An 18,211-nucleotide genomic window follows, 5' to 3' on the forward strand; every position below is an offset into this window, starting at 1 on the left:
TTAATTCTAAGTGGAATATTAAGGATTGTAAGCAGCCAGGCAGGTGGCCAGTGGGCTGAGCAGAAGTCCTGCAACCGTGAGAATTTCCTCAGAAAGCTTGCTGTCCAGCAGGGTGGTGCCGCCCACTGGCCCAGAGGCCGCAGCTCTTGTGCCGTGTGATACCGTAGGTTTGAATATTGATTTTATAAAATCTGAGGGCGTGGGAGACCCGTGGGGATTTTCCGGAGAGTGCTGTTAGACTTTACCTGCATATAGGTGCACATGAAGATAGCAACATGCTGCCTCCTTCCCGAAGGTGCAGGCGGTCAGTTAACAAATACCCATCACCAACCGTTCGCTGCACTTGAGCCCGTTGGCTTGACCTTGTGCTGGGTGCTATTTGGAATATGAAGAAACGTGTGTTCTAGCCCTTGAAGAACTTAGTTCAGTTGGAGCGGAAACCTGGCCCCCACCCCACCCCTCACACATAGGCAGACACGGGACAAAGATAGCCGTAACATGGTTAAAAAGCTGACCTTCCCAGGTTTTGATTAGGTAGCAAAGCAAAGGGAGAGGAGTGAGTGAGGGGTGTTGAGGATACGCAGGGTCTGACTGGGTAGAGGAGGGATTAAGCGGAAAGAAAGGGTTAGGACAGTTCAGGCAGGCGGTGGAAGAGCATGGAAGCTAGGCTAAGGAGTTTGGGTTTTATCCCGTGGCCAGTGGGAGCCCTAGAAGGTTCCTGCGTGGGGAAGTAGCATAGTGTTGGGTGTCTAGCAAGGTCACTTGTGCTCAGCCTTCTCTGCGGGCCTCCCTATGAAGGGAAAGTGCCGGGAGGACGCAGGTCTGGCAGTGAACTGGGAGTGGTGTGGTTCGTGGGCGCTGGAGACGCACAGATCTGGCCTCCTATCCCAGAGCCACTGCTCTCCAGTCAAGGCATTTATGCTTTCAGAGACTCAGTGCCCCTCCCTGGCTGCAAATGAGAGTTACTGTTCTTCCTTGTTCACCTGAAGGTGACGTTGGCGGATTTTGTGAGTGGGGCCACCACCGTAGGACCATTCGGGAAACCCTAGAGGGCTCAGGTTAGGTACCTCCTACACCGAAGAAGAAAGCAGAGGGCCTGCCGAAGAGGCCAGGAGGGCTGAGGGTAGGCGGAGAGGATGCCGTGAGTTGTGGTGGGTGCTTGGTTCGCTGGTTTCCTTCCTCTCAGGACAGGGTGTTTGTTTTTGTAGTGTGAAGCTGCTTCCTATTGAAGAGGTTTTAGAACCGTGATTCTTGCCTCTGGCAGCACATTAGAATCACCTGGGGAACTTTTAAGACCTACTAATGCCTGTGCCTCGGCCCAGACAAGTTAAATCAGAATCTCTGGCAGGTAGGGTCAAAGCATGGTTGTTGGCTTTTTTTGTGTTTTTTTTTTTTTTTAAGTTCTCTGGGTAATTCTAGAATGTAGGAGGGTTGAAACCCTCTGCTTTAGAGGTAGAGATGTGGGAACGCTGACAGGTAAGAATACCTCCAGACAGCTGCCCCGTCTCTCTGTACTCTGAGTCTCAGTAAATCTGATAGCTGTGCCAAAAGGGAAGAGAGAAGAATGCCGTGGGTTAGGTGGGTTTGGAGGTTGGCTTAAGTTTTGGCTTTAGCTTCTTACACATTTCTTTCCAAGTGGTCTGTGTTTGTACCCTCACTAAAGTAATTTGGGGCCAGAACGATTCAAAATAAGTTTTCCTCCCTAGTTTTTCTAAAATCTCATCACACTGAGGCATCTTTGAATGCCTGCCAGCTACAGTGCAGTGAAATCTTAAGTATCTCTTCGGAAACTCGGGAGATACAAAATGTCAGTGAGGATGCTTACTGGGGAAATGGCCTGCACTGGAAGCATTAATCAACAGTTGTGGGAATGACAGGCCCTACCCCTGCACCCTCAGGATGAGTCCACCCGAGTTCCCCAGACTGGTGAGGACCCCCATCTTTCAGGGCTGCAGAAAGAGCCAGGCTCAGGGCGTCCCCAGGTCCCTGGGGGTTGCCAGCCATGTCTGGCAGGTTGGAGGGTCCTAGGAATCAGTGACTGGGGTTCCGGTTCCCAGTCAGCTGCTTCCTAGCTGTGCAACCCTGGACAGGCTCACTTAATTTTGCTGAGATCTACCCTCCAGGCAGCTGTGAGGATTGGATGAGAAGTGTTAATGGGCCTAGGAAAGTTCCTGGCACAAGATCAGTGCTTATTTTACGCTAATTCTCTCTTCTCTTCCTTTACTTAAGTCAGAAATCACGTGGTCCCAGTGCCTTTCCACTTTGAACAACTTCGGTCCCAACCACCCTGACTTGCCCAAATGCCCACCCTGCTCCGCCAGGATAAGGGTGTGGTGTTGTGAAGAGGAGCGGGAAGAAGGCCCTTTGGGCGCGTGGCAGCAGATGGCAGGGATGGGCAGCCGGCATAGGTCTGTGTGACGCAGAGCCGCCCTACAGGGCTCTTAGCTTTCCCTTCTGTGCCTGGTGGCTGATTGTCTCTTACATAGACTGCAGGTTCTGTTCCACACAAGAGAGGGTGGCAAAGATGGGAATGAGTCACTGGAGGATTCTGGGCTGGTGACTCCGACTCTGGAGGTGGAAGCCTGACTTCAAATGTTGCGTTTCTACTGGTCCCCAGGGCACTCCTCTCTCTGCTTTAATCAGAGCTTCAGCCTGGTTGCAAGCAGTAGAACAGCTGTACTATGTTTAGTTGACAAATTGGAGATTTGAGGTGAAAGTATTTCCTTTTGGTCAGGCTGGGTGGTGGTACCAAGCCAACGAAAAAAATTAAAATGTTTTGTAGTTAGGGATGAACTTGCTCCATTCAAGTGGAATGAAAGTATTTCTGAGCAAAATCACTGTACCTATTTCCCATTGTCTTTCTGTATCTGCAACCACACGGCAGATGGGACCTGAGGGCAACACTGGAGCCTTAACGTGTCTTAGTGTGTCTTTACAGAAGAAACACAATGGGGTTTTTGAGGCCACCAGTAATTAAGCGAGCCCTCTAGGTGGGAGTGCACATATTCTCAACGGTGTGGTGTGTGGAGTACCAGTAAGCTGCAGCCTGGGGCAGATGATGACAGAGGTAACCCCTCCACCACCCTGCATCCCCAGCCTCCATAGACTGGAATGACCTGTTTTACTCGATGCACCTGGAACTGGGTTTCTCAACCTCAGCACTGTTGACATTTGGGGCCAGGTAGTCAGTCCTTCCTTGTAAGGCTGTCCTGTGCATCGTAGGTGTTTATCAGCATCTCTGACCTCTAGCTGTCAGATGCCCATAGCACTCCCGCATCCTGTGACAACCAAAGATGTCTCCAGACATTGCCAGGTCTCCTCTGGGGCAGAACCACCCTCTTTGTAGAAACACTGATATAAACATAAAGAGTGTCTGGGCAGAAACATTAATTAGGATGTCAGTTTGGGATATTGTAGTCTGACATCAGGGCCCAGGCACCGTCTTGTAGTTACTGCTTCCCTCTTGCCAAATGCTTTTCCCCAACATTATTGTGTGCCATATTATAGCCAAGTTAAAAAAAAACACAAAAAAACCCCCAACTCCCTAAACTGTGCATATACAGAGGGAAGGAATGGAGTCATACTGTACCTTTCCTGTTTAGAATTATACCCCCAGCATGAACAAAACACAGGGATTGGAACATGATAGGTGCTTAATTGATGTTTACAATTGGCTGCAACATCTTTGTAAAACACAGGTCTAAGCTTTAAACCCAAAGTATATAAAGCAGGACAGCAGTGTTAGCACCTACCAAGTGCTCAACATTGAACTGAAATTTTTAAAATTAATATTATTCCTCTTATAAATCATAGTGAAGCAATGGATGCTTGAAGTGATTTTTGAGAAGTAACAGTTCCTCCCTGACTTAGACATCAGCTTGTTTATGTGTAGTTGTTTGGAAGTACTCAATTATATGTGCTGATTTTAGCTCTACTCTAAGAATGTAAAAGCACCTGGGGAGGCTATTAAAACTTCTAATTCCCAGTTTCTATCCTAGGGATTCTCATTCAGCAAGTCTGGTGCAAGGCCTGTGAATGTGTATTTTTAACACCCTCTCTTGTCTTCCCTCCCCAGGAGCAGGAAGATTTCAATGCTCAGGCAGCTTTGGGGGTCACTAGATTTGGTTTCTTTGGAAAATGCCATCACTGCTTATCTGTTCTACCTTTTTACTTGTTTTCTTAACCATGGCCTTTTCTAGTTGACTATGCATATAAAATGCAAACTTTGGTAAAAATCATGAATCTTAGTCTTCTGACTCTACCATAGTAGTTTTGAATGCCTAAGGTTAAAATTTTTTATTTGAGATAATTGTAGATTCTCATACAGTTATAAAAAGCATTGCAGGGCTTCCCTGGTGGTGCAGTGGTTGAGAGTCCGCCTGCCCATGCAAGGGACATGGGTTCGCGCCTCAGTCCGGGAAGATCCCACATGCCCCGGAGCGGCTGGGCCCGTGAGCCATGGCCGCTGAGCCTGTGCTCTGCACCGGGAGAGGCCACAACAGTGAGAGTCCCGCGTACCGCAAAAAAAAAAAGCATTGCAGAGAGATCCCATATATTCATCATCCAGTTTTTTCATTGGTAGTATCTTGCAAAACTTGGTACAATATCACGACCAAGACATTAACATTGATGTAATCAAGATACATAATCCAGAACATTTCCGTTGGTTCAGACATCCCTCATGTCTTAGTCCATTCAGGCTGCTATAACAAAATGCCATAAACCGAGTGGCCTATACACAACAGATATTTATTTCTCATAGTTCTAGAGGCCGGAAGTCCAAGACTAAGGTGCCAGCATGGTTGCCTTCTGGTGATGGTCCTCCTCCGGGTTCATAGCTAGTAGCACCGTTTCAGACTATCCTCACATGGTGGAAGAGGCAAGGGCCCCTCTGAAGCCTCTTTTATAAGGCACTAATCCCATTCATGAGGGCTTCACTGTCATGACCTAAGTACCTCCCAAAGGTCCCACCCCCTAATACCATCATCTTTGGGGGTTAGTATTTTAACACATGAATTTTGGGGGGACAGAGACCTTCAAACCATAGCACTTCATTTGCCCTTCTATAGCCACACTAGTTTCCCTTCCACACACACCCTCCTACCGCAGTCTTAACTCTTGGCAACCACTAGGCTGTCCTCCATATCTATAATTTTGTCATTTCATGAATGTTGTAGAAATGGAGACATGTAGTTTATAATCTTTTGGTATTGGCTTTTTCACTCAGCATAATTCTCTGGAGATTCATCCAATTTGTTGCATGTATCAATAGTTTATTCCTTTCTGTTGCTGAGTCGTATTCCCTGGTGTGGATGTAGCAAAGTTTAACCATTTACCTGCTTAAGGACATCTGGCTTGTTTCTACTTTGGGGCTGTCACCAATAAAGCTGCTGTGAACTTTCATGTGTGAGTTATTGTATGGACATAAGGTTTTGTTTCTCTGGAATAAATGTCCAGGAGTGCAGTTGCTGGGTCATATGATAGTTGCATGTTGTAGTTTTTTAAGAAACTGCCAAACTGTGTTCCAGAGTGTCTGTACCATTTAGAGTTCCCACCATTAATTTATGAGTGATCCAGTTTCTCTGTTTTCCTAGCCAGCATTTGGTGTTATCATTATTTTTTGTTTCAGCCATTCTCATAGGGATATAGTGATATCTCACTGTGATCTTAATTTACATTTGCTTGATGACTAGTAATGTTGAATATCTTTTCCTGTGCTTATATGCCATTTGTATATCCTCTTGAATAGCAGAATATTATTGGATGGAGTGCTATTGTTGGATAGAGTGTTCTATAAATGCTGATCAATCTGTTGGTTGATGGTAATGAAATAAAATTCATATTTTATGGCAAGACAAGAAAAATTCGAACATAAAATTTTTCTCAGGAAAAGGCTTCCATTTAGTCTTCCTCCCTCCCCTTTAGTATGTATTGTGTGGCTGCATTGACTAGACCTCCTTAGGAGATAACATTCCTTCTTAATCTGGTAAAGGGTCACCATGACCCACGACTTGCTTTGTACGTGCAGATCTGGATTGTGTAAACTGTTGATATGTCATTTGATGTATAACCTGTTTGTCTTAAAAACTTATATAACTGCGCTTTGACCTCTAACAGGCGGAACAGTCCTCAGAGCTTTCTGAAAGACTGTCTCCTGGGTTATAGTCCCCAGGTTGGCTCGAATAAAAGTCTTCATTTCTTTCTTAGATTAATTGGTTATTAATTATTAATTAATATTATTATTAATTAATATTCAGTAAGATTATTATTAATTAATTAATTAATATTCAGTAAGATTATGAATCTTATTATTAATTAATATTCAGTAAGATTATGAATCTTACTGATTAATTTTTCATCAGTAATGGTATTGCTGAATTTGTCTGTATCCTTACTGGTTTTCTCTTTAGTTGTTCTATCAATTGCTGAGAGAGGGGTGTTGAAGTCTCCAACTGTAATCATGGATTCATCTATTTCTTCTTCCAGTTCTATCAGTTTTTGCTTCACATATTTTGCAGCTCTGGTATTTGGTGCACGCACATTTAAGATTGTTATGTCTTGCTGTGAGATTACCCTTGTATCTTTATGTCCCTCTCTGTTTCTAGTAGTCTTTTCTCTGAAGTCTACTTTATCTGATGCTTTCACTTAATATTTTTGATCCTCTGATTTGGGTGTTTTTTTGTTCTGTTTTGTTTCTTATTAAAAATTTGTTTTTATTAAAATATAGTTGATTTACAATGTTGTATTAATTTCAGGTGTACAGCAGAGTGATTCAGATATGTATTCTTTTTTAGATTCTTTTCCATTACAGGTTATTACAAGATATTGAGTAGAGTTCCCTGTGCTATACAGTAGGTCCTTGTTAGTTATCTGTTTTATATATAGTAATGTGTATATTTTAATCCCAAACTCCTAATTTATCCCTCCCCCCCGGCCCCCACTTTCCCCTTTGGTAACCATAAGTTTATTTTCTATATCTGTTAGTCTATTTCTGTTTTGTAAATAAGTTCATTTGTATCTTTTTTTTTTTTTTAGATTCCACATATAAGTGATATCTTATGATATATGTTTTTCTCTGTCTGACCTACTTCACTTAGTATGGTAATTTCTAGGTCCATCCATATAGCTGCATGATTTGGGTGTTTTGTAATTGAGGCTCTTTTCCCCTTCTTTTTTAGGAATATATCATTCGGGTACAAAGAGGAATTTCTGTAGAAAATAGCTGGCAGGTAAGCTTTTTTTTTTTTTTGTCATTAGAAAAATGTTTAAACAAAATTCTGACTTGGGGCATCTAAAAATCTGGAAAAACTATATTAATCATATGTCTTTTAGATATAAACGTTTAGCTCTAACACATGTATTCTAAAAGGCTTTTATGTTCCCAGTTGTTCAGTTTAATTCGTGTATGTTACTACGGAGAGTAGGAATCTGTTCTCCAGGTGGACACAGAGTAAGTGGGCTAGGCAAATTACTTGTTTTGTTCCTAGTAATTCAAACCTCACCTGAAGCCATGGCTTGTTGGGTGAGGCAGGTTAACGTTCAGTCCACCAGGTAGAAGGGTGAGACAGTGCCCTGGACATTGTGCATTTCATGGACTCCCAAGTCCAGTCATGGACAATTTCTAGTGCTAGTTCCCACACTGACCATAGGTAAGGATCTGCTTACAGCCCCAGGGCCTGCTTTCCTCACAGGTGGCCTCAGAGAGGCAGAACTTACTATACACATCTAGAGGTGCTTCCCATCCCAGCTGACTTGCAGAGGGTGGCTGAATTCTGTACAGGGACCATTTCTTTCCTGCTTTAGTAATTATAATGACCCTCCTGCCTTCCAAAAATCTTACCTTGTCCTTCATAGCCCAGGTTGAACCTTACCTCTCACCTTAAGCAGTCTTTGACCTCAGTGACCCATACTTGGTCTTTTCTTTGCCTGAAAATTCAAACTGCTTTTTGTTGGACTAATTATACTATTTAACATCAGTTGAGCATTTATTGTTAGGCACATTAATTCACTTAGCCCTTTAAAGGCAGTTCTGTGTGATAGTATTAGCCCCATTTTACATTCAAAAGGTAAGTAACTGGTCCAAGGTCACGCTTATATCCCTGACAGAACAGGGGTGGAATTTGCACATTCTCTGTGGTTAACTATTGTACTACCTTTTGCTCCTTTGCACTTATCAGGGATGCCCTCATGTTTAACTTTCTGATGTATATTTGTCAAACAGGCCCAAGGGCAATGTCCTACCAGAAAAATCAACCCTTGATGTAGTTTTCTAGATCCAATGCTTTAGAGTCCTGGGGGACACTTAACAAAAATGTTGATACTTAACCTCCTTAAATTCCTGAATTCCTAGGCGATCTCCAAGTAATTCTTATGCACACTAATATTTGAGAATCATCAATAAAGATTGAAAAAACTTTTTGAAAGCAAAATAACTTCCTTCCCCGGAGACTGAGGAGCTAGTGGAATTTGGCTATGGCCTAATCAATGGCATCACCATAACTAAGAAAGAATGCATACACAGTGGATGTGGACCGTTGGCCAAGAGGGGAAACGGGCAATCAGAGAGCGGTGTGGCCTCTCTGCCTGCAGATGCGTCCAATCTCTAGACTGGTTGGATCTCAAATGAGGGAAGTTTTATCCAGGGCAAGGATGAAATGGCCTCAAGACTGTCCACATGCTTTAACTTTAATTTCATGTTCACTAAAACTTTTTTTTTTTTTGGTAAATCATTAATTCATCTTTCTAGGTGCCTGGTTAATAAAAAAAAAATACTTAAAGGGCTATTCACCCTGGAAACAAATACGTCATCATTCTTTCTTACCTGTTGGCATCTTGCGAGTTTGGCTAGCATTAACCAGTTTCCCATGGCCCAGCCAACTCAGGGGCACTGCTTGGTCTGTTTTCTGGGGCTGCTGAGTTAAGCAAGTTAAGCACCAGGTATATAAGCCCTGCTACCCTTAATGCAAGTGCCTTGGCTCTAAAATGCCAATAAATATTAAATAGGGAAATGAAAATTGATGGTCTTTGCTGAATCAAAACACCACTTTTATTTCTTACAGATTGTTAGGAGATACAGTGACTTTGATTTGCTGAACAACAGCTTGCAGGTAATTATTTTAAAACACCAATGACACATTTATTGCTTGGGGTATCTTAGAAACTGGTTGGAAACAACAATATTAGGAACAAGAAATTAGCAAATTTCCCTAGCAAAGGAGATAAGCTCATACTTTAAACAGATGATGTGTGACTCTAAAAATAAACTTTGGGGAATAAACATCATTTATAATAATCACCTTGCAGCTGGGTACCTTTGAGCCAGACTGCGTCCTTACCACAATCATGGGATGCTGTGTGTTATCTCCTTTTCGCAGGTTAGGAATGACTAGATGGGTTGCTAGAGTTGTTCACTGAGAGCTGGGACTCTCAGACTCTCTTAAACAAGGCTGCATAGCCAGCATTGCAGATCAACAACACTCAGCAGTAACTAGAGACTCAGCCTTTTTCAGTGTAACTTTTTTTTTTTTTTTTTTTTTTTTTTTTACTTTTTAAACTTATTTTTTGGCTGCATTGGGTCTTCGTTGCTGTGCGCGGGGGTTACTCTTCGTTGTGGTGTGCGGGCTTCTCACTGCAGTGGCTACTCTTGTTGCGGAGCACGGGCTCTAGGGCATGCGGGCTTCAGTAGTTGTGGCACGCGGGCTCAATAGTTGTGGTGCACGGGCTTGGTTGCCCCACGGCATGTCGGGTCTTCCTGGACAAGGGATAGAACCCATGTCCCCTGCATTGGCAGGCAGATTCTTAACCACTGCGCCACCAGGGAAGTCCCTCAGTGTAACTTTTTTCTCTTAAATATGTATTTCTAAATCCCTTTGATTTAAATGTTTGTAACTTGGTGGCCATAATGCAAAGAGGGATGAGCTGGAAACAAAGCTAGTGCTGGTAATGATCGAAGGGTCCTAGAGAAGTGTTAGCACCGTAGGTACTGGCAATACCACCTATGTCTTCACCTGGTAGATTGGTCTTCAGGGGCCATGGGTTATTGAAGACCACTGGGCTTGTATCATATCTCAGCTTTGATTGGTAGCATAAACCCTTGAGCCAGAGTGCTTGGCTTACGACCAGCCCAGCTGGGAGGTGAACTGGCCATCATCAGTCATTCTGAGTGACCTCTGATCCTGTCCACAAAGGTCAGGAGGACTGCTGACTGGGAGGCAGCGTAATGCTTCATTTCCTTCAAAAGGCCATTTTTTATTGACCAGACTTTGGAAAAATAGCATTTGTAGAGTCCAGACTTTCATATTATTTACAACACTGCTGGAAGCATGAATGCCTTATTTTCCTTCCAGTAGAACTGGCCTGAGTATCTGCAGACCTTCTTGTAATTGACATATGGTCCTGCATTTCACACATGTTGTCTGTCTACATTTTTTTAAAAATAAATTTATTTAATTTTTAAATTTTTGACTGCATTGGGTCTTTGTTGCTGTGCACGGGCTTTCTCTAGTTGTGGCAAGTGGGGGCTTCTCTTTGTTGTGGTGCATGGGCTCTAGGCACGCGGGCTTCAGTAGTTGTGGCACATCGGCTCAGTAGTTGTAGCTTGCGGGCTTAGTTGCTCCACAGCATGTGGGATCTTCCCAGACCAGGGCTCAAACCCATGTCCCCTCCATTGGCAGGTGGATTCTTAACCACTGCGCCACCAGGGAAGTCCCAGAAGGGGGAGTGATTTTGTACAGTGCCGTTCAGCCATGGCTGAGTAAGAATCATGGGAAAAATACTTCTGAAATTGAAATTGCCTAGGCCTAGCCCCCAAGAATGGGGGGTGGGGAGGAGGGTTTTATCTCCTATTTGTTCTTTCTTTGGGGATATAAAGTTGAATCTCCATGACTATTCATATAGCCTTTTTAATATAATAGAATTTTATTTTTGCATCAGTGTAATTTTCCTTGTTAAAATGGGCACTTTCACTGTGCATCTTATTTCAGATGCAAATATCCACATGTATTGATGTTGGCTTGTGCTGGGCAGGATATGGCCAGACAGCATTTCAGTGGGAGGTTTTTCTGGATCCAAGTAAACAAACAGAAGAAAGCACATACAGCTTTTTGGCAACAAAATAATTTCAAAACAACCCCATAAAACAGACCAAAAAGATTCCAAAGCCACAGAAGAAAACTGTGACCATGAATTTCAGTGTCTGATTACCCTTCTGACAGATAAATGAGTTCCTGCTGAAAAAAGAGAAATGTAATACACATATGCAGAGTTGTCTTAGTCCAATAGGAAACATACCTAAGCAAAAAAACCCAAAAAACCAGCAGGATGTAAAATTATACATGCAATATAATAATTACATTGCAATGTTTAGGAAAAAAGCTTGGAAGGAAATATGCCAAAATGTTAACAATGGGGTTCCCCAGGTGGCAGGATTATGGGTTATGTTTATTTCTGGTTCTTTATACTGTTCTGTACTTTCCAAGTTCGGTACAAGTAAACACATGCAAGCTGTATAAGTAGAAAAACAGAAAAAAAGCTGTACTTTCCCAACTTTTTATAGTGAGCATATCTTGTGGTAACAGTGAAGAAAAATCACCACCTTATTTTAAAGGCACCATCAAATTGGTGACCATCTAGAGAGATAGCATGCGACACAGAAAAAGAAGAAAGAACTGCAGTGATGGGAACTGGCAGGGAACCCTCAGACTTGGCATGGGACCCAGCCTCTGCCTCTTACCAGCCCTGAGACCTGGGCTCAGTTACTTCCTCTCTCTATCCTCACTCTCCCTGTCTGAAGCCAAGGGGCTGAACCAGATGACTTCTCAGGTCTGTTGTAGCACAAATGTTTTGTGATTTGGCTGTACTGCCCATTGTTGACGTAGGAGAGACTACTGAACACTGGGGGGAGATGGGGACAAATTAGGGTCTGTTGAGAGCTTAGAACTCCCTAGAATACTCCCTAGAATGTAGTTGAAGACAATTTACAGATCGTTAAGGTCTGATAACAGAAATGAGAGACTAGTAGATTCAGAGTTAGGTTTTTCCTCCAGACAAAAAGCTAGTTTTCTTGAAACTGATAGAGTTTGTCATGGAATTTAGAAGCTTCTGCTAGGCTAGCATGGGTCAGATTATGGGCTCCAGACCCCAGTTTGGCTGTCATCCCCCCTTTGCTTTGTCACTCTGCAGATGTTATGAATGGAGGAACTTTTATGAATGGAGGAACTTTGGGGACTTCTCTGCTGGGCTTCTTGTTCTCTTTTCCTTTATACAAGGAACTCAAGAAGGGAATACATAGGGTACGTTGAAGAGGGAACAATAAAAAATGGGATGATTGGCTTGAAGCCATCCCTGTGGAAGTGTCTAGGAAATCACTGACTTAGTGGCTTCATCGCTTTATGTGCTAGTACTCTCTCTCCCTCCTTTCTAATTAGTCATGGGAGTTCTGAATTTTATATTCTGTGACTGGTAAGCATTTGAGAAATTCTGGGAGGAAGCTGAAAGAGAAGTTTCTGTTGAATGTTAATCTCCTTTCAAAGGCAAGATTTTATTTTAGTTTTATTTATTTATTTATTTATTAGTGAACTTTAAAAAAAAAATTTTATTTGGCTGCGCCGGGTCTTAATTGCGGCACATGGGATCTTTGTTGCGGCATGCAGGATCTTTTAGTTGCCACATACGGGATCTTTATTGTGGCATGCGGGATCTTTTTAGTTGTGGCATGTGGGCTCTTAGTTGTGGCACGTGGGATCTAGTTCCCTGACCAGGGATCGAACCCAGGGTCCCTGAATTGGGAGCACGGAGTCTTAACCACTGGACCACCAGGGAAGTCCCTCAAAGGCAAGATTTTAAAGTAACACACACAGCATAGTTTTAATACTTTTAGGAATATTTATTGTGAGATCTTAAACCAGGGCAGGAAAACACCTCCCATCTGTCTAGCAGACTGACATGGCAGGAACACTCTAATCACAGCTGTTGGCAAAGAACTCTGTTTCACCTGTTGATTTGGAAGAGCTGATGGGATGTCTGGGCAGATCAATACATTTTCCTAAAGAGAAATGAAGCATGAAAAAAAAGATTGGTTCAAGCTTGGAGGCCACAAAGTTTGAAACAGATAGCTTATCAAATTCATGAATGAAAAATAGCACCCCCCCAAAAAAAATAGCCCTGTTGGGGTTTGAATCCAATGTTGTCAGATGTGACTGTCCATTCCGAGCGATGTGTGAGGTTCAGCTGGGTCCGCTCTTGGGCAGGTAGTGCAGGAAAATGCGCTGATATTGGCTGATAGTAATTTTTTAAAAAATCCTTGTTGTGTATATGATCACTTTGATGAGCAAAAGGGATTTTTCTTTCTTTTTTTTAATTGAAAAAAGTAGTAAATGAGAAATGTTAACATTTCATAGTATAGAAATAAAAATTAATTCACCAACCCACTCCCAGAGGTAGCTATTTTCAAGCAGGTAGTGTGAGTCCTTTTAGACGTTTTTGGTGCATGTATAACTATATGCCTGGGCTTATACACACACACACATACATACACACACAAATGAGATTATATCCTGCAACTTAACAAGGGAGCTTTTAAAAGAAATCAGTTATGTTTTCAGTAATATATTACCTTTGATTCCCCTGTATTACTCAATGCTCCTGAACAAAACTAATAATAAAACGATTGGCTTGGATGTGTGCTAGCTGAGTGATGTGCTTTCTTCATAAGTATGCTTTGTATTTAGCTAATAAAGGAGCTGCTGTTACGTAAAGCCTAATTGTATGAGTGAGGAAAACAACCTGAGATTGAAGTGTGTCATCTGGCAATGAATTTTGCCATGGTTGAAAATTCACTCTAAGTATGTTCTGACATATTTTCATAAATATTTTGGAGAAATAGGCAATTTAGAATTGTCAACCAGCCTCTTCATCTTGCCCAATATCAAGTTCAAGGTCTTCAGCATTGTTTGAAAAATACAACAGAGTGGAACAGGCTAAGTTAGGTTCATTCACATGGGTGATTTACATGACATGCTTGTCTGAATTCAAGATGCCCTTCTCTTTAGACCTTCCCCTTGATCAATACACATGCCACTTGGACAGCTCTAATCTACGTACAAGTGTAGACTAGCAGTGCTCTTTGAAAGCAGTTTTGCTCATTAAATTAAGATACCAATCTGACACTTTGTTTTTTTAAGTTTAAAAAATAGATTCATAGGGAGTTACCTGGCAGTCCAGTGGTTAGGACTCCGTGCTTTCACTGCCAGGGGCCCAGGTTTGATCCCTGGTTGGGGATCTACGATCCTGCATGCCGCTCGGTGTGGGCAAAAGAGAAAAAGGACTTATAAAGTTTTTTTGTTGTTTGTTATTTTTATTTCAAGATATCTTCAGCCACTATAATTTAATATTTAAATATCTGTGATTTCTTTTAGTGGCAAAAGTCAGATATTGCTAATAATACCAGGTTTATGGCCTACATTTATAATTGAGGGATATGCTAAGTTTGTTTTTTTTAATTTATTTAATTAATTTATTTTTGGTTGCATCGGGTCTTCGTTCCTGTGTGCGGGCTTTCTCTAGTTGTGGTGAGTGGGGGCTACTCTTCGTTGCAGTGCGTGGGCTTCTCATCATGGTGGCTTCTCTTGTGGCAGATCACGGGCTCTAGGCGCCTGGGCTTCAGTAGTTGTGGCTCGCAGGCTCTAGAGCGCAGGCTCAGTAGTTGTGGTGCACGGGCTTAGTTGCTCTGCGGCATGTGGGATCTTCCCGGACCAGGGATCGAACGCTTGTCCCCTGCATTGGCAGGTGGATTCTTAACCACTGCGCCACCAGGGAAGCCCAGGACTCAAAGTTTTAAATGATCTGGAAAACGATAGATTGAGCACCCGCATTTACTTTTCCTCTCTCCCGAAGCCACTCTAAAACAACAGTAAATTGATCTTACACACACACACACACACACACACACACACACCCTCAAGGACAAATAGAATAGGAGAGGAGAAAACTACAACAAAAACATTTGAAACTGAAAATCCAATGGATGAGAGCTAACTAATTAAGCAGATATGAGAAGGCAGAATTCTGAGATGGCAGTGAGGGTGGCTAACCCCATTGGGTCCCAGTTTATACTACAGAACCTCCAAAAGATTTAGCAATTGACAGCACCAGCTGCTGCCTGCAGCCTGGGCTGAGGTCAAGCTAAAATCAGGAGTTGAAAGTATGTTTAAGCAGTCAGATCACCAAGTCTCCCCATGTGAGCAATTTATGGCTGCTCTTCTCCCTCCAGTAGAAAAACTGAGTTTATTCTCTAGGGAGGGTAGAACAGTCTTTGGACTGGAGAATGCAGGCATAGTTGGAAAATTTACATAACAAACAGGAGACCTGACTACTCCCCACCCCTACCCCCAGCCAAGCCCTCTTCTTCCTTTCAGCTCCCAGAATACTGGCAGTCAGGCGTAGACCCTCCAGGCAGGAGACTGGAAGATTCTTTTGGGAGGATCTGTCCAGCCTAAGAGGAAAGAGCTAAAGAGAGTGAGGGCACAGGTTCTTAGAAAAATTGTCTTTTATAATGTCAGATTAAAAATTGCATTACATTACATCAAGATGCTATTAAGGAAAGAAAAGTATTTAGAAGTAAAAAAGATAACAGTAGGAATGAAAACTCTTTAGAAGGGCTGAAAGATAGAGGAAATATCCCAGGGAGAAAATGTTTAACATAGGTGGAAAATGGGAGCGAAAAGATAAGAATAGAGGACCAGTCCAGAAAGTCCAACATTGGAAAACAGGAGTTCTAGAAAAAGAAAGCAAAGGGAATGGAGAGGAAGAAATAATGACCTAATACAAGAAAATACCAAAGAATGTAAGGATATTAGTTTCTAGATTGAAAGGGCCGAGTACTCAGCACAGAGAATGAAAATAGAACCATATAAAGGCACATGGAATTCACAAACCGAGGTCAAAGAGAAGATCCTACAAGCTTCCAGGGAGAGAAAAAAACCAGAATGAAGAATCTACTGCTTGAACCTTTAACAGCAGCACCAGAAACTAAAAGACAATAATGTAGCTCCTAAAAATTCTGAGGAAGAAATGTATTTCCAACTTAGAATTCCATATCAAGACTCGTTATCAATCAAGTGTGAGGGTAGAATAATAACATTTTTTAACATGCAACGTTTCAAAACACTTATCTCCCTTGCTCCCTTTTTAGGAAGCTGACAGAGGGTATCTCCACCCAAAGTCAGGGAATTATCTAAGAAAAGGGCAGGTATGGATATAGAAATGCGGTTCAGCAGGAGAAAGGGCAAAAACTTCTCCAGCATGATGATGGTGAAGGGAGGTCCCAGGATGCCAGCTTTGCAGCAGGTATAGGGACCACCAGTCCTGCTTGGAGCATGTTGGTGGGTTCTGGAAGGTACTCCTTAAGAAGATAAAATTGATACATCTTTGTATCTGAATGTGTTGAGAAAAGGCTTAGGCGGAGAGTTTGGAGTTGAATAGAAAACTTAAAAAGACTACTAATTGACAGAAAGGAATAATAAGCATGCTCTTTGGCTCAGTTGTGAATATCATTTACCTAATGTATATATGAATATTGCACTAAATAAAATTATAACATCACTATATTGGAAGGAGTAGTAATAGAACGTGTATGGAATGAGATTAGGATTGTGAAAGAGAACTTAATGCTAATCTTCCATAATTAGAAACTTACAGATAATGCCTAAAAGTGAAAAATCAAGACATAACAATGTGAACAGTCCCCTATTCCAGAAGATCAGCCGAAAGCGTTGAATGTGGCTGCCTCTGGGGAGTGGGGAATGGATATGTCACCTGTTGAGGGGGGGTAGTAGGAGCACTGTGGGACTGCTAGTAATAATAAAAAAAGAACTATTTGACTCTTGAAATTATGTTCATGTATATGTTTGATAAAAAGAAAACCACATTACAAAATTAAGTTTTAAGGTTGCTACGCTGAATAAAGCATCTTATCAATTCTTAGTTGTTACGGTTTTTCACATTTTTATAGTTTGACAAATTAGGATGCATCCTAAAATACCTTAGACCTAATGAAATATGATGGCTCAGGATTCTGATAATGTATCTTATTTGGGGATGACATGAGTATAATACTTTTTTTTTTTTAATTAAAGATTGCAGGCCTAAGTCTACCTCTTCCTCCCAAAAAATTGATTGGTAACATGGATCGTGAGTTCATAGCTGAGAGGCAGAAAGGTCTTCAGAACTATCTCAACGTTATCACCACAAATCATATCTTGTCTAATTGTGAGCTGGTTAAGAAGTTTTTAGATCCAAACAACTATTCTGCAAGCTATACTGGTAAGTAGAGGGATCTATCAGCTACAGTCCCGGGACAAAAGAGGCGCTTTTCTTTGCTGGAGATAATACACGTGGGAGAAATTCTCCTTCCAAATGAGGAGATGTGTACATCTGTTATAGGGTGTTATTCATTTACTAATAATTACCTGATTGTATTTTTACCGTAGGTATATAAGAAGAACATTGTTCTAAAATGTTTGTGATGTCTGTTTAGAAAAATATGGAGGAGAACTTATTGTCTGTGTACAGAGTCTTGTCTTTATTATCTTCCCTGACAAAACAGAGAGTAAATAGTCCACAATAATCTATACAGTAATCTCAATTTGATTTGTATTTGGCTCTGTTTTTGTGTTTACAGTATATACTATGCCTGGTTTTCCTGGGAATTACTTTAAACACAACAGTGATCCAGAAGTGTTCTTTCTGTGTCTTCCCCGTTGCTTGCTGAAATCCACTCTGTGCAAAGCCTAAAGAAGAGGTAGTTCTCTTCCAAACCTTCCCTGGGTCAGGGTGGCAGCCAGGGGCCTGAGTTGGAAAGGGTGCCAGTCACACACAAAGCTAGCATCAGTAATGTAAGCCCGTTGTCAGCAGAATGAGTGATTAAATATTTAATACACTCTGGCGTGGCCTTGAAGAGACCAATAGAAACTGTTGTAGAACTGAACCAGTGACTAGAATTCAACTGGTTTTTTAAAACTAAACCATGCTTAGAGTCTAAGTGGAACTCTGGGTATTATTAATAAGCTGATTTCCTTGCTAAGAGAACAGATTGTTTACCAGCTACATTTTAGGTCCTCAGAACGCTGCTTTTGAAGTAATTGGGGGGAGACATTTTTATTTCTGCGTCAGATAGAGGGGCTGCTTTTGAAGTAATTGGAGGGAGACACTTTTA

The 18,211-nt window shown here is 41.9% G+C and overlaps 1 protein-coding gene across 13 annotated transcripts in view; it reads left to right on the forward strand.

Moving 5' to 3' along the window:
• The window catches only part of PXK (PX domain containing serine/threonine kinase like), a 74,245-nt gene that overhangs the window by 17,468 nt on the left and 38,566 nt on the right, over positions 1–18,211 (forward strand). For 12 of the 13 annotated variants that reach the window (XM_033865194.2, XM_019947530.3, XM_019947531.3 and 9 more), the window contains exons 2-4: positions 7,179–7,229; positions 9,060–9,107; positions 17,133–17,319. The exons of the other annotated variant lie outside the window; for it this stretch is intronic. In XM_033865194.2, the coding sequence (XP_033721085.1) occupies positions 7,179–7,229; positions 9,060–9,107; positions 17,133–17,319 (286 nt within the window). The remainder of the gene's footprint in view (positions 1–7,178; positions 7,230–9,059; positions 9,108–17,132; positions 17,320–18,211) is intronic. 13 annotated transcript variants of the gene reach the window in all.

This window comes from Tursiops truncatus, chromosome 10, assembly GCF_011762595.2.
Source record: "Tursiops truncatus isolate mTurTru1 chromosome 10, mTurTru1.mat.Y, whole genome shotgun sequence".
NCBI lineage: Eukaryota > Metazoa > Chordata > Mammalia > Artiodactyla > Delphinidae > Tursiops > Tursiops truncatus.